Source organism: Rattus norvegicus, chromosome 16, assembly GCF_036323735.1.
Source record: "Rattus norvegicus strain BN/NHsdMcwi chromosome 16, GRCr8, whole genome shotgun sequence".
In the NCBI taxonomy this organism is placed as follows: Eukaryota; Metazoa; Chordata; class Mammalia; order Rodentia; family Muridae; genus Rattus; species Rattus norvegicus.
The window spans coordinates 38700950-38717889 of NC_086034.1; the positions used below are offsets into that span (position 1 = coordinate 38700950).

The 16940-nt window shown below is 39.1% G+C and overlaps 1 protein-coding gene across 6 annotated transcripts in view; it reads right to left on the bottom strand.

Annotated features, from left to right (window-relative positions):
- Nucleotides 1–16940, bottom strand: part of Fbxo8 (F-box protein 8) — a 45839-nt gene that overhangs the window by 24939 nt on the left and 3960 nt on the right. For 3 of the 6 annotated variants that reach the window (XM_063275410.1, NM_001012050.1, XM_063275412.1), the window contains exon 2: nucleotides 3286–3622. In XM_063275410.1, the coding sequence (XP_063131480.1) occupies nucleotides 3286–3614 (329 nt within the window). In that variant the 5' untranslated portion in view covers nucleotides 3615–3622. Of the gene's footprint in view, nucleotides 1–3285; nucleotides 3623–5649; nucleotides 8630–9318; nucleotides 9420–16940 lie in introns of those variants that run through there. The other 3 variants (XM_063275408.1, XM_063275409.1, XM_063275411.1) reach the window with 3 other exon arrangements.

Below are 16940 nucleotides of genomic sequence, written 5' to 3' on the forward strand. Positions count from 1 at the left end.
ATTTATTAACATCACATTCCGATTGCAGCCCCCTTCCGCCTAGTCCCTCCCTCACATAGCCCCTCTTCCATATCTCTCCCCTCTTCTCCTTTGAGAAGGGCACCCTTGGTACCAATACATAAAGTCACTACAGGTCTAGGCAGGCACATTCTAGAAAGAAAATGTGATACATTTACACAATCCAGCACTACTCAGCTATTAAACACAAGGGCATCATGAATTTTGCAGGCAAATTGATAGAACTTGAGCATATCATCCTGAGTGAATAAGCCATTCCCAAAAGGACATGCAGATACTCAATGATAAGTGGATATTAGCCATAAAGTACAGGGTACTCATGCTAAATTCCACAGAACTAAAGAAGCCAAATAACAAGGGGGTCCAAGGGAGGATGCTATAATTTCACTAGAATGGGAAACAGTCATCAGAAGTGGATGGAGGAAGTGAACTGGGTGGGAGAGGTAAGGGAGAGGGAAAAAGGGGTGGGGTAGGGATAGGGTGGATTAGGAGTATAGAGAGCCTGGTGAGTGAATGGAAATCAGCGACAGCTGAAGGTGGGTGAGCATCTCTAGGACAGCCCAGAGACCTGGGATGGGGGAGACTCGAAGGTGTCTATGAGGGTGACACTAGCTGAGATTCCTAGCAGTGGGGAATATGGAGCCTGAAGAGGCCACCTCCTTTAACCAGGCAGGACTCCCAGTGGAGGGATAAGGATGCCAACCCACTGACAAAACGACAAACCTTCAACTCTAAATTTGTCCTGACTACAAGATGTACAGGGACAGAGACTGAGGAAATGGACAACTAATGACTGGCCCAACTTGATACCCATCCTATTGGCAAGTGCCAATCTCTGACACTACTGACACTCTCTTCTGCTTGCAGACAGGTGTCTAGTATAACTGTACTTTGAGAGGTTCCACCAACTAGCTGACCAAAACAGATGCAGAAACCCACAGCTAAGTCTTAGACAGTGTTCAGGGAGTTTTGTAGAAGAGTTTCAGGAAGAATTAGGGGAACTGGAGGGGATTCCTATCCTCTACTACAAGACCAATAGATTCAACTAACCTGTACACTTGGGGGCTCCCAGAGACTGAAGAACCAACCAAAGAGCATACATGAGCTGGACCTACCCCTCCCCTGTGCCCCCCCCCACATATGTAGCAGATGTACATCTTGGTCTTCATGTGGATCCCCCAACAACTAAAGCAGTGGCTGTCCCTGACTCTGTTGCCTGCCTGTGAATCCTGTTCCCCTAATTAGGCTGCCTTGTCTGGCCTCAGTGAGAGAGTATGCCCCTAGTCCTGCAATGCCAGGGTAGGGTGTTACCAAGGGCCCCTCCTCAGAGGAGAAGGTAAGGGAAAAATAGGAAAAGGGCTATGGGGGGGGGAAGACTGGGAGGAGAGGTCAGGGCTGCGATTGGGATGTAAAGTGAATGAATTAATTAATGAATATTCAGAAGATTCTCTAAAAGACACACAACTAATGTGCATTCCTGTAGCATCTAGATGGTAAGTCTTACTCAGAGCTTGCAATGTTAAGTTAGTTGGGATTTATTACACCCATGCCAAGTGTGAAGTAACAGTAAATCTTGGTCATGGAGCCTTTTCTTTCTTTTCTTTTTTTTTTTTTAAAGAATACATGAACAACAAAATAAACACAACATAATTCCACAACTATGCACATCAAATGCTGTAATGCTGAGGATGCTTAAGACACTGGTCCAAATTCATGCTTCTTCACTATTACAAAGGCGTGCTGCAGCTGGTAAAAATTTTATTCAACCTTGAATAAGAACTGTATCTCATAATACACTATTTTCTGTAGCACAGGATCATGCTTTTCAAATCTATACAGATGAATTGCTTAGTGTTTGAGAGCTAAAGCATTTAGTGTAGTTCCTCTGAGTTCTGGACTCTATCAGAGCACATTAAGACAAAAAACACTGAAAATATACTTTAATACATTTAAATGTCTTTAAAGCTCTAATGAAAAAATTTTCAGCTTGACTAGTTTAGAAGTGAATATTGTTTTAAGTTCAAATACAGAGAACCATCTGGGTGGGGCAGCATATACCTGCAACCCAGGCAATGAGAGGCTGCAGCAGGAGCCTCAGGACTTTGAAGTCAGTTTGGGCTACAAACAAATGAACAACGAAGCAACACAAAGTTCAAATAAAAGAACACAAATTATTTGTGGAAAATGCTAAGATGGTGGGTGGGGGGAGAATAAGCCAGGTGTAAAATATTATTCTAATCTTTTAGAATGATTAAGTCATTAAAAACTCATTTGTTTTAAACAATGCTATAAGAATTTGCACTCATACAGTATGACAAGGCCACAAACAATAAGACAGATTGTTTATGTATATTAGTTAATAATAAATATTTTTATACACAATCCTGAGACCTTAGAAGATCAAATCAGAAATGCTGCTACTGAAAATATACCTCCACTGGAATCTGGTAATTTCAATTAATTTATCAAATCCTTCAATTAACTTTCCAGTCTAGGTATATTACTACTATTGATAAGTTCTTTATCATTAATAAAGACTACTTCAAGAGAATGAGACTTAAGTTTTGGGAAAGAATACTAGAAAATCTGAAATCTGGTGATTCTAATTGGTAGCAATTTCAAGACTCAAAAGAAGAAAGAAACATCATTAGAGTGAAATGCTGTTTAGGAATAAATGAGATAAAAGACCCCATTTTGTTCCACCAAAGCACATGGACTTGTGGTTTAAATTGAAACTGGTGCAACAGCTGAGATTTATGTCTGTCATGCTTTTCCAATGTTCTCCTGCTCTCAGTGACGAAAGTTTAGAAAAAGCAGAGGTGAAGTTGTCATAATTTAAAAGTTGAAACTAACAAACACTGTTAAACAGAAATCTAAAGACACACATGTGCACTTTGAATGCAACAAAATCACTGTTTTCACTGATTTTTAAGTCTGCTATGTCTTCAGATGATATAAGGACTACACACTATAGATTATAAATTCTAACTCAGAATGGATGGCTTCTCAAATGGCTGCAATTTCTGATGTGTGATACCCTGTCTTGATTGTAACCTCTTTCTGTAAAGTCATCATCCCATTGTCTTCTCTACTGTCTTTTTTTGGCAATATGAAAACCGAGAAGATAACTATTATTTTTCTAGGATCTAGTAAAAGAAAATATTATAAGCTCATATTAAAAGAAATTACTTCACAATGCATGTGTGCTATGAGAAGAACACTAAACCGGATAGGGATCTGAGTTAAGTACTGGTGAGTTTAGCTTACCCTTGCCAGAGAAGTTCATCATTAGCAAGGTCTTGCCAAACACAGGAAGCTAAGCAGAGGTCAGTTGCATTCAGGTAGGATAAGATGGTGAAGCTCAGCTCAGGAGGCAGCATTTCCAAGTTAATGAACCCTTCCTGTTCTTTAGACTTCCTTGCCTTCAGAAGATGATATATATCGATGCCTCCTTGGGCTTGTTTCCGGTGACTGGTGTGAGAAATGTTGCTTGAAGCCACTCTCCTGCTCTGTTCTCTGCTGAGGTAGCCTGTCTCACCGTAGGCTTCCTGTTGGAGATGCTGATTTCTGGCCACTCTCCAGAGTCCTTGACCCATCTGCAAGCCTGAGACAAGGCCAGAAAGTAAAAAGGGTGACAAAGCATCAAACCATCATTCCCAGAGGCATAACAAACCTGACACATCTGTTTATTGGAATTAAAAGTTCTCATTAAAGCATAATATCAAAAAGAAAATCCACTTTAAGACTGGTAATAGCTCAGCTGCTAAGAGAGCTGCAGGGTATTATTATAAGGAAGAGCTGGGATGCTTCCAAGTGGAGAAGTTTAAATACCTGGTCTGCTCATCACCTCTCAACCAGCTTGCTTGTTAAAGTCTTTTGAAATTCACAGGTAACATAATCATGAGGCGGGAGTTAAGTAGCTGATGTCCTGAAAACACAAGTTGCAGTCACGCAAACTTATGGGCTAGTATTAAATCCAGCTCTGACTGAAGCCCCGGACTTCAGTTAAACAGGTTCCAGACCCTGCTTTTTATCACAACTCAGGCTCAGCTAAGCTAATCCCTTTTAAACAAACTCCCAGATGCATAATAGCTGTGATGCAGGCTTTCCATTTAATTCCTGCCAATCTACAGGCTGTAGACTGTAGTAAAATGTAGCATAGGCCCTGAAGTCTAATTCAAAACCTTATAAATTAGACACCTAGAATAAATTTCTCAGCAATAACAGCCTATTTGGTTTCATGGTTGCTTAGAAATAAAAATGTAATTTAGAGTAATTTTTCAACTCTTCTCCAAATAGCCCTGTAGATTTGTCCAAAGTCCCTGGGAAACAATATAAGAAGGTATGTTCCAGTCTCTCCCACCTACATGTCACCTGTCAGAGCAGCTGTTAAATATGCTGGACTCCCCATGCACAACTATTTAGAAAATGACTGACCTAAACTTACTTGATACAGCTTTCAAAGCAAGCAATTTTCCCCAAGGAAAAAACTAAATCAGGAAGACTATTTAATACAAATAATTAGTTTCATGAATCTCTTTTAAACAAATACTCTTGTTTCCTCCGAACTGATTACTACTATTTCAAAAATTTTAGAAAAAAATACTGATTTTCACATGAAGTCAGTAAAATAGTGAAATAATTTTCTTGGTATGATTTGAACCTTAGATGGAACACAGAAAGAAAAAAAAAAGCCACCACTGTTAGACACACAAAACAAACTACTGGTTACCACTATGAAAAGTCCTAGAAATAACTTCATCACCCAGAAGAGCTTCAAAAATGTAGAGAACATTATTTTCTTAGTTAAAAAGAAGTCACATGCATATTTACTAAACTTTTGGTTATTATTGGGACAAAAATGTGAGGTTATGGAGCAAATAACCTGTTTGTCTGTCCATCTGTCCATCCATCATCTATACACACATACACACACACACACACACACACACACACACACACACACACACATATGGGATAGAGGTTACAAAGAGAAGACACTAATGCACAAAAAGCACAAGAAAATAACCTTTCCATCCATAGCACACCAAGATAAATATTATCAGCTTAACCAGCTTCAAGCTTTAAAAATTAAATTCATAGGGCTAGAGAGATGACTCAGTGATTAATAGCAGTGGCAGCTTTCCTGAAAGATCCAGGTTCAATTCCTACCACCCGCATGTCAATTCACAACAATCTGTAACTCTAGTTCCAGGGGATCCAACACTGTCTTCCAGACTATGCAAGCACTGCACACACATGGTGCACACACATATACTTTCAGAAAAGGATATAAAATCAAAATATTAAGACAAGCCACAAATATTTTTAAAACACATTTATAATAAAGGACCCCTAATCAAAACAAAAAGAAAGCAAACAATCCACTCATTGCTGGTGAGATTGCAAACTGGTACAACCACTCTGGAAATCAATCTAGTGGTTCCTCAGAAAATTGGAAACGGTTCTACCTGAAGTCCCAGCTATACCACTCCAGGGAATATACTCAAAAGATGTTACACCATATCACAAGGACACATGCTCCACTTTTTATATTAGTCAGAGTTCTCTAGAGTCACAGAACTTATGGAATGTCTTTCCATAGTGAGGAAATTTATTATGATGACTTACAGTCTGTAGTCCAACTCCACAAGAATTGTCAGCTGTGAATAGGAAGTCCAAGATTCTAGTAGTTAGTTGCTCAGTCCCACTAGGCTAGTTGTTTCAGCTAGTCTTTTGTAAAAGTAGATTCCAACAGATGTGCTGGCAAGTAATTTTAATAGGCAAAGAAGAACAAATCTTCCTTCTTCCAACGCCCTTATGTAGGCCTCCAGCAGAAGGTATGGCCCAGATTAAAGGTGTGCAGCACCATGCCTGGATCTGGGACTTGTTTTGTCCTAGGCTGACCTTGAACTCAGAGATCTCCTTGCCATAGTTTCCTGGGATTAAAGGCCGGTAGTACTTTGTCTGGACCTAAGCTTTTCATGGCTCCTATGCTTCAAGATTTCCATGCCAAGAACCAGGTCTGAAACTTGTGTCTTCCAGCTTCAAGATCACCTACAGGGTCCTGCAAGAGGCTCCAAACAGCATTTCTATCTCGAGTACCTTTGGGTTGGCTGGGTCACATGGTCCAAGTGGTAGAGCGGCCTATACAGCAGCCTGGACTTGTTGAAGAGCCTTTTCCTGTCCTAAGATCCACACAAGCTAACAGCTTTCTGAGTAACTTGGTAAATGGGCCTGAGTAACACACTCAGGTGAGGAATGTGCTGTCTCCAGAATCCAAAGAGACCCACTAAAAGTTGTGCTTCTTTCTTGGTGGTGGGAGGGTCCAGGTGCAATACCTTATCGTTCACCTTAGAAGGAATATCTCTGCATGCCCCACACCTAAGGATTTCACTGATGTAGATGGTCCTTGATATTTGGTTGGATTGATTTCCCATCCTCTGATATGCATACGAGTTACCAATGAGTCCAAAGTGGTTGCTACTTCCTGCTCACTTGGTCTAATCAGCATACTGTCATCAATATAGTACACCAATGTGATATTTTGTAGAAGAGACAAATGATCAAGATGCCTTTTAACTAAGTTACGACATGGGGCAGAAGAGTTAATCTATTCTTGAGGCAAAACTGTAAAGGTATACTGCTGGCCTTGCCAACTGAAAGCAAATTGCTTCTGGTGGTCTTTATGGACAGGTCCTGAGAAGAAAGCATTTGCTAGATCAATATTTGCATACCAGGTACCAGGAGATGTGTTAATTTGCTCAAGTAACAAAACTATATCTGGTACAGCAGCTGCAATCAGAGTTACTATCTGATTTAGTTTTTGATAGTCAGCTGTCATTCTCAATGAATGACACCTGTCTTCTGCATTAGCCAGCTAGAAGAGTTAAAGGGAGATGTGGTGGGAACCACTACCCCTGCATCTCTCAATTCCTGGATAGTGGCAGTAATTTCTGCAATTCCTCCAAGAATATGATACTGTTTTTGATTCACTATTTTCTTTGGAAGAGGCAACTCTAAGGCTTCCATTTAGCCTTTCCAAACATAATAGCCCTCACTCCAAAGGTCAGGGAATCAATGTGAGAATTCTATCAATTTCTAAGTATATCTATCCCATTTATACATTCTAGAACTGAGGAAATATCCAGGATGTGTTCAGGGAACTACTGGACCTACTGTAAGTTGGACATCAGTCAAAACTCCATCAATCACCTGTTCTCTCTAGGCCCCTACTTTAACTGCAGGACCACAATGTTTCTTCGGATCTCCTGGGATCAGCATCAATTCAGAACCAGGAGCCAATAGACTCCAGAAAATATCATTATTTCCTTTCCCCCAGTGTACAGTTACCCTTGTAAAGGCTGGAGGTCTCTCTAGGGAAGAACTGGAGAAAGGCTAACAGCAAAACTTTTAGATATCTTATCAAATCCTTCCTCAGGGGAACCTGGCTACCTCTTCATTCGAGGGGTTCTGGGTCTGCAAACTAGCTCAAGTCTGGAAATTGATTCACTGGCCAAGATGCCTTTTGCTATGATCCAATGTAGCCTTTCTTTCGTTTGGTTTGAGAATTTTTCTGTCTATACAGATCAAACAGATATGCAGTAGGCTTCTGATCTATTTCATGCCTGGAAGCACCATGACTAATCAGCCAGTACCAAAGGTCTGAATGAGTCATGCCATTATAAATTTCACCTCTCCTTTGCTGACCATTATAGGCTATGTCATTATAAACATTGTTTTGTCTGCGCTGCTCATTATAATAACCATGAACACCTTGCCTCTGGCAATTCAATACTGCTGCCTGGCCCTTGCTACCTCGGAGCCCAATTAAACCCATTTTATTTAATCCATCCAATCGAGCAGCAGTTTCTCCAACCCTTCGGCAGAAGGTAAAGGGCAAAAACAAAGCTCTTCAAATGTGCTGGTGCCCCTCTTACCAGTTTGCATCTTATAAGATTCGTGAAGGGCATATCTTCTGGACCTTCCCATTGTGGAGGATTGGGTTTTACACAACATATCCGCTCTAGCATTGCAATTTCCCTGAGCCCTAAAATCCCTTCATTAACAATCAGTCAAGGGATATCAGGCATTTCCAACTCCTTTTCAGTAGGCCATCTTTTGATAAACGCTTCAGCCAACCATTCAAATAAACTCCTGACACCTTTTTTAACTGTGCAAGGTTCCATATTAACCTGGAATCTCCACTCACAGGGCCCATGTGAATAAACTCAGCCTGATATAGTTTTATGTTCCTTCCACCATTATCTCATACCCTTAAAATCCATTCCCAAACATATTCCCCAGACCTCTGCTTAAATGACAGCCAGCCCATTAAGCTCTTAGTAGTGTAGTGCATTTCCTCATGGACTACACTTTCTATGTCCCCTCTACAGGCTTGGTTTGTCTTGAGTCTTGTTATAGGTTTGGAAGAAACTATTGGTGGAACATCAGCATTGTCTTCACTGGCATTTTCTTCAAAGAAAGTCACTGCTGGTTTATCAGACTGTGAGGGATTAATTTTCCTCTTGTGAAAAAGGCATTATTTCAAAGGATGGGGCTGAGGGTACTACTACTTCCTCAGGTGAGGTAAACCCTTGAGAATCTGAAGATTCGAAGTTCTCAGCTTCAACAGGGTCCTCCTCCCACACATCCCCATCCCAAGTTATAGGATCCCAGTCTTTGCCAATTAATGACCTTACTTTAACTGCTGACACACTCTGAGGCTGAAACTTGAATTTTCAATGTAATTCAGTCAACCTTATAATATGGGCTTCAGTTTGATTTTTCTGCAACTCTATTGGCTGCTGGAGAGAAGGTTCTCTTCAAGAGCACATTTAGAAATCTTTACATTGTTTATTTGCATCTGGAGCCATTCAATTTTATCATACAGCTCACTCTTTTCCTTCATCAATTTGTCCAGAGATAATAAGAGCAATAAGCCAGTAAAATCACTTTCCAATTTTCCCCCCAAATTGTAGAAAATTTGGTACACCTGGTCACCTAATTCATTGTCAGTTACAATTGATAGATCAACATAATCAAAAGCATTAAGTTCCTTAAGTTTGAAATATAGTTTTAACCATGGGCCTTCAATATTCTCCAAACTCTCAGGAGAGACAGTATCTGGAGAGGTTTCAGTAGTTGAAGGTGCTGGTGAATTAGAAGGCAGACTCTTAAAAGATTCATCCTTATACTTCTGCTCCTCTACAACCACTTCTGTATTAGTCAAGGTTCTCTAGAGTCACAGAACATGTGGAATGTCTTTCTATATTGAGGGAATTTATTATGATGACTTACAGTCTGTAGTCCAACTCCACAAGAATTCTCAGCTGTCAATGGGAAGTCCAAGAATCCAGCAGTTGCTCAGTCCCACAAAGCTAGTTGTTTCAGCTGGTCTTCTATAAAAGTAGATTCCAACAGATGTACTGTCGAGTCATTTGCAATCGGTGAAGAAGAGCTAACCTTCCTTCTTCCAGTGCCCTTATGTAGGTTTCCAGCAGAAGGTGTGGCCCAGATTAAAGGTGTGCAGTACCATGCCTGGATCTGGGACTTGTTTTGTCCCAGTCTGACCTTGAAATAAGAAGTCTTCTTGCCTTAGTCTCCTGGGATTAAAAGTGTGTACTACTCTGGGCCTAATCTTTTCATAGCTATCATGCCTCAAGATCTCCATGCCAAGATCCAGGTCTGAAACTTGTGTCTTCCAGTCTCAAGATCTGGATCACAGGTGAGCCCTCCAATTCTGGATTGTAGTTTATTCCAGATATAGCTAAGTTGACAACCAGGAATAGCCATTACAACTATGTTCATAACAGTCTTATTTGTAATAGCCAGAAGCTAGAAACAACCCAAACATCCCTCGAACAAAGAACGAATACAGAAAATGTAGTGTCTTTACACAATGGGATACTACTCAGCTATTGAAAATAAGGACATCATGAATTTTGCAGGCCAATAACTGGAACTAGAAAATATAATCCTGAGGACCCAAAAGTACATACATGCTATATGCATTCACTAATAAGTGGATACGAGCCAAGAAAAATCAGAATACCCACAATACAACTCATAGACCATATGAGGCTTAACAAGAAGGAAGGCCCAAGTGTGGATGCACATTTGGAGGATAGTTTAGTAGTTTCTTACAAAATTAAATATACTTTATAGCATGCAATCCAGCACTCATACTTCTTGTTATTACTTTCATAAGTTGAAAATGTATGTCTACATAAATGTTTGTACATGAATATCTGTAATAGTTTTATTTATAATTGCTCACATTCAAAGAAACTAAGGTTTGCTTCCGCAGGGAAGTACACAAACAATGGCCCATTCCGGAGAATGGAAGAGTATTCTGTATAAACACTTTCAACATGGAAGTACAAAGCTCCACCAGGCAGAACAGTGTGCTCACTTGTCAAAGTACCTGGTCAGAGAAAATCAGATGAACAGTGAGATCACTTAATATGCCAAGAATTTCAAACTGAAAAACACTTTAAAAAAATATTTGCAAACACGAGTTTCAGTGTAAATGTGAGATACTGTGGTAAAATTACCATTGGTTATTTATATATACTAATAAAATCGATAATTCTATCTTAAAAATATTCTTTTCAGAGTCTAGGCTAGCTCCTTTGTAGGTTGAGGTTATTTTTCATTATTCATGGCAGTGCCCTCTAAACAGCTGTTACAAACACTGAAATGGTGAACATTCAACCACTGCTCTGTGGAGAGTGAAAGCTTAGGAAAAGGCCAAATAGGTAAAATGATTGTGATGCAAGAATGGGTGGTCTAAAATTATGTAAGCACAACTCCTGACTATCAGGTCCTTAGTTACTTACTTACTCGCAGCTTACATTGTCAGAGAAATTATATACAGTTCTGGATTAAGGGCAAAGTAATTAATATTCAGTTCAGAATACATGTATGCATTACATTAATGGACAGAGAATCCTGAAATCATTCTCGTGGCTGCTGAGTTACCTTGAACACTCAGTGGGAACATGTCACTGGGACTGAAATGTGGCTGCTTTTATTAACATAATCATAAGATTTTTGTATTTTGGTTTCCTTATTAAGATTTCTGATATTTCAAATTTAATGATCTGCTCCCAAATTTCTATGCTGTTACAGTAGAGTAGCTGGGCTGATATAAATAGAAGCAAGGTTTAAGATGGATTTGCAAACAAAGAAAACTTTTGAAAAATAATTACTTATAATCTAGCCAGCAAAAGCAGTTGCTGTAAAGACTCATGATTCATGTTAGATTCCCAAAACCCAGGTGGTAGAAAGAGAGAGATAACTCTTAAAATTGTCTTCTTATTTCCAATATATGTAATGACAAAGGCACACTCACTCACATGCTAACGTCCTCATACAGATATAAAACACACATATAAATACATACAAAATGAAAAATACAAAGAGTACATCAACACATTTTTTGCAATAGAGGAAGTGTCGCACTCCTTTGGAGACATAGCCATACGCACATGAGCAGCACTAACTGGACTCAAGAGTGTTTTCTTTTTCTTTTCTTAATATCAAGGAGGAGGTAAGGTTCTGTGACTGGGGTCATAACAGGAACTAGGGAGAAAGTGATAGTGGGTGGCTATGACCAAAATACACCGTACACATGTGTGAAAAGCTGAAAGAATTATTAAAATATTATTTAAAAAGAGATAGATTCGTTTGGAAAAGAAGAAGAAACTTATATGTCCTGAAGAAGCCAAAAAGGTGGAGGACTCAAAATGGAAAAAGGGAACAATTCAGGGTGAGGCGAATGAGTCCTATTGGGGTCCATACATCTTATGTTAACATTTTATTTTTAAAACAATCTAATGTGCAGTCATTAGAGTATTACTAAGACATATATATATGACATTCTACAACTTTTTTTATTTAGAGCTTTTCGAAAAACTTAATAATTTTCTATGTGTATACTTGTGCATTGGTTTTGGTAGTGTGTATACATTTGCACATGGAGGGCTGAAGTCCTTGACTGCTCTTCACCTTTGGTTAACAGCACAGAAGCAGAAGCTTATGGATTTTGACAAGGATGGTTGATCAAGGAGCTTCAGGGACCACCCCTCATCCAGTCCTGGTTACAGATATATGTCTACCTAAGCTTTTCACAAAAGTGCTAAGGACCTATGTAAGCTCAGGTTCTCATGCCTGTACAGCTGGGCCACTTCTCCAGCCCAATTATAACTCTAATTTTAACAGATGTTACAGATCCACTCTACATACTGCATGTTCTAGGGAGCTGCCTACACTTCCAGAATATGAAGTTACAATGAAAAAGCTCATCCTTCAGTTTTCACCTTTCCAAATGTGATGGTTTGCATATACTTGGTCCAGGGAGTGGCACTATTGGAGGGTGTGGCCTTGTTGAAGGAAGTGTGTCACTGTGGGCTGTGTTTGGAGACCCTCCTAGCTGCCTGAGGATGTTCAGTCTGTTCCTGGCTTCCTTCAGATGAAGATGTAGAACTCTCAGCTCCTCCTGCACCATGCCTGCCTGGATGCTACCCTACTCCCGCCTTGATGATAATGGACTGAACCTTTGTAAGCCAGCCCCAATTAAATGTTGTCCTTTATAAAATTTGCATTGGTCATGGTGTCTGTTCACAGCAATAAAACCCTAAGACACCAGGGTACTTGATATTTCCTCTAAAACTACCAATAAAATCTGCCTCTCAAACATGGTTTCTCTGTGTAGCCCCAGATGTCCTGAAACTCACTCTGCAGACCAGGTAAGCCTGGTTGGGATTAAAGGTGAATGCCACCATTGCTGGGTAAGGCAATATTTCTTAAAGATGGACTGAGTTAGCCAAAGGCAAACTATAACAAAAGCAATTATGATAGTTTGAAGAGGAAACCCTAGAATTAATTTGATGGTGTGCCTAATTGGACAAATTGGATATAAAGAAGAGAAATGGTAGATTATATTATATTAATATTAAAAAACTACAAACTACATAAGTGACCAATGAACATATAAATAAAAGAGGAGAGCATGCTTTTGTCAACATTATAATCCCTAATAAAGACAAGGAATAATGGAGCTAGAAGTCATTTCATAATGACAAAATAATGTAAGGTACAATTATCAATAAATCTAGAATGGAATTTGAGAATTAGCAGAGTGACTCCACTAAGAAAAACTCTAAAATATTAAATAAGAATTATTTATTATTAAATAAAAAACTATTACTTTTGACATTTCAAGAAACATTGATTAATTAATTAAGTAATTAATTAACTAGTGTACGCATGTAATGTATACACGCCCAAAAGCCCAGCAGAGAGCATCAAATCCCCTGCCCAGATGTGGGTGCTGGAACCTGAACTCTGGTCTTTTCAAAGAGCAGAAAATGTTCTTTAATTGCTCGCCTTGACCACAAGAATAATTGTCCCCATCCCTAAAGGCAGAGAAACTTTTAAAGAAAAAAGAAAAAGAAATTTATCCCACATCTTTTTTGGATATGGAGATTTAATTCTTAGATGTTCTAGTTTTGTCTTGCTCCCTTCCTTTTGTTCATAGTATTCTACCTGAAACATTTATGTAATACTCAAAATAAACATTAATCAATAATATTGTTTCATATATTTATATATCATTACACCTTAATTCTAACAATCATCTTCAAGGGTCAGTGCACAGACATACATACAGGTAAGATGTCCATATACATAAATAAAAGTAAATCTCAGAAAATAAAGGTATTTTCAGACCTAGAAAACATTACAGAGCAATTAGCTCTTGCAGATTGGCATGCCTGAGGGGGACCTGCTAGACCGGGGACTGGGTGTGATGTGGTCTAACCTGGATGTTCCTGGTGTAGAAGACCTGATGAAGGCTGCCAGTACTATGGCTGGACAATGGCCCTTGGGACAGCCTGAGGCTCAGGGCAGCTGGGCATGCCCCAGAGGACCCGGTTTTCTACACAATTTACTTCCAGTAGGTGATTACATTTTTTTTAAATGATGCCATTTTGACTGACACTCACACACACACACACACACACACACACACACACACACACACACACACACAAACACACACAAAGCCTGGGCCCTTTGGAATCACTCACTAATTAAGAAAATTTCCTGCCCTGCGGCTAAACCTTAGTTTAGGTTCCATCCTTTCAGATGATTCTAGCTTGTGTCAAGCTGACATAAAACTAGCTAGCACACCCAGAAATGAAGAATGGTTCGCTTCCAGTTAAAATCTATACAGAGGCCAACAGGATTACAAGAGTCTCTCAAACTCAGATTCTAATGATTTATTTTTTCCTCATGCAATCTGATTCCATAAAGTTCTTTCTGAGCTGTGTTGTTATACCAATGTGGTGACTGACAAAACATGAGTCATTTTATTTAAATTCTCATCATATGATGCTAATTTTTTTTCACTATGTTTTACATCTTAATAGTGGAAGTAAAATTTATAAATAAATGTCCTAACTCAGATAAAGTGCTAACATACTATATTTAAGATACAGATTCGACTAAATTTTAAGGATTTAAATTTTATTAAATTTTAAGGAATTATTAAAGAAAATTCACATACTATTTTTTTAAAGGAGCTTTTTTCAAACAGACATAACAACTTCATGCTTTGCTACTTTAGGTCTTAAAATCTTCAGGTGTCATGAACTGGTATTAATGGAGTAAGAAAGTGTGAGAGTCTGAGAGAAAATACTTTCAGTGAGGCACTCAGAATCAGATTGGCAGCCAATAATTTATGTCTGGACACCCGAAAGAATAGACAAATAGACCACCAAAGTTGTTTAGAGTAGACGGGTAAAATTTTTTTTAAGAAACACCTGATAACCAATCACAGCCCTCAAATTTATCGTCCACAGTTGAGAGAAATGAAGGAAGGTCAGTCCACAAGGTGGTCTTTCTAAAGAGAAAAGGGAAACAGCTAAGCACTAAGAGGTCACAAGGCACATGTAACACATAAAAGCCCCACTCATTAAATTTAGAGATCTGGCCCTGAAAGAGCAGGGCTTTTTTGTTTTTTACTAAAAGGCATACCTTTTGTGGGTTGCTTTAATCCAAAAAAGATTTACAATATTGCTTTGTTTTCTAAAGTTCGCCCCCACCCTCACCCCCACCTCTTTAATTTCTTTCTATAAGTGCTAGCAAAATAGCATTTAAATGAATGTAAGAAAATGAAAAGATGTTATGCAAACAGAACCATAAATCTGAGAAGTTTGGGTTTATTCAATTTCTTCGGTTTGCTTTGACCTAAACATGATGTTGTTTGAACTTGTACATGCAATTACTGTGCCATTTTGCTCACAGATACCAATTTTAAAAATTTGGCTCTCCTTTTACAGAATCACTACTTACCCAGCATGGTTATGCCAGCACCCACAACAATGGCACATTCTCCCCTTACCCCCTCAATGCACATCATCTAAAGTATTAAAACAAAATACTGAGGGTAACCTGAACTAGGGAAGAGAGTGAAAATTAAGATGATAGTATCTAGGCTCCTTCCATAACAAGTGGTGAGAATCAGGCAAGTCTCTTACAATCTGGAAATCTCAGTTTTCTCATGGTATTTGGTAAAATCAGGGTTCTGAGCTTGATACCCCAAATCTCTTTCAGCTTTACATTTTTGTTTGCTTGTTTGTTTGTTTCCAGAGATCCCTGAAATTAGTAAAGAAATGCAAGACATCCAAGTAGGAAACAGAAAGTGAAACCATCTCTGTTTGCAGGTATGGCTTTACAAGTAGAAAACACTAAAGAGTCTACAAAACCAAAGTAATGCAGAACTGAAATTCACAAAAGAAGCCACACACATGTTAAGGATTCTTTTATAATACTGGCTGATTGGAACTTTGAGATTATGGACAGTTGGAATGCAGATAATTCAGAATTAAATGATCTTAAACTATTTTTAACTCCCTAATAGCCACCATTGCCCACTGTGTCTGATCTAACATCCTGTGACTGTGACATAAAACCTTTTGGGATGAAAGAATAAATACTTTACACTCCCCACTGACCCTGCTGTGAGGACAAGTGCACCTCACAGCAAAGAATAACATAACAGGTTTTGGGGATGTAGCCTGGCTATAGCCACCACAAACCATCTGGCCTCGATAAGGCCTGACTTGACAGTCCTGAGAAAAACAAGAACTAGGGTCAACTTGCCCCAAAAGCAGGGTGGCCTAGAGTTGAACTGAGCCCAAGTTAGATCATGTGTGCCAATGTGAACAAACCAATGAAACTGCTTTGTGTGACTGTTGCCAACTGCCTGTGTAATTTTCCCTATAAATTCCTTCCCCTAATTGGGCTCGGGTCGACTCCTCTGTCTTCTGTGTGATATACGTGTCGTCCCCAGAGCTCTGGTTCCTCAAATACACCTCTTGTTTATTACATCAAGACCGGTTTCGTGTGAGTTCTTGGGGGTTTGTGTCGTCTGAGATTTGAGTGGGGGTCTTCCCCACCCCGGTGGTCTTTCAGTATTAACATAACATAGCAACAGCCTCACCAACCAAAATGCTAAGCTAATGTATCGGACAACATCTGAAACCTGTGGCAGAGATTTTCCTGATTTATTGTTGTCCACCTTCCTCATACTTCTACCCTGTATTTGAAAAGGGCCTTGATCCAGACTTTCTTTTGTTCTGTAGCTATAAAAACGTCAAAAAAATGTTATAGGCTGGAACATGGTAGTTGAAATATCCTGAAACCATGTTCCCAGATGATGGAGTCATGTTTGGTACCAGAATAGCTATCTTTTATTCTCTTTGAAGTGAGATCTGTGTTTTTGTGTCAAAAACAAAACACCTTATAATTAACAAATGAATTCAGCAAAAATTCAGTATGCTAGGTCAACAGAAAAGATTAATTGTACTTCTATATGTTAATGAACAATCTGGACAGGAAATTAAGAAGATAAT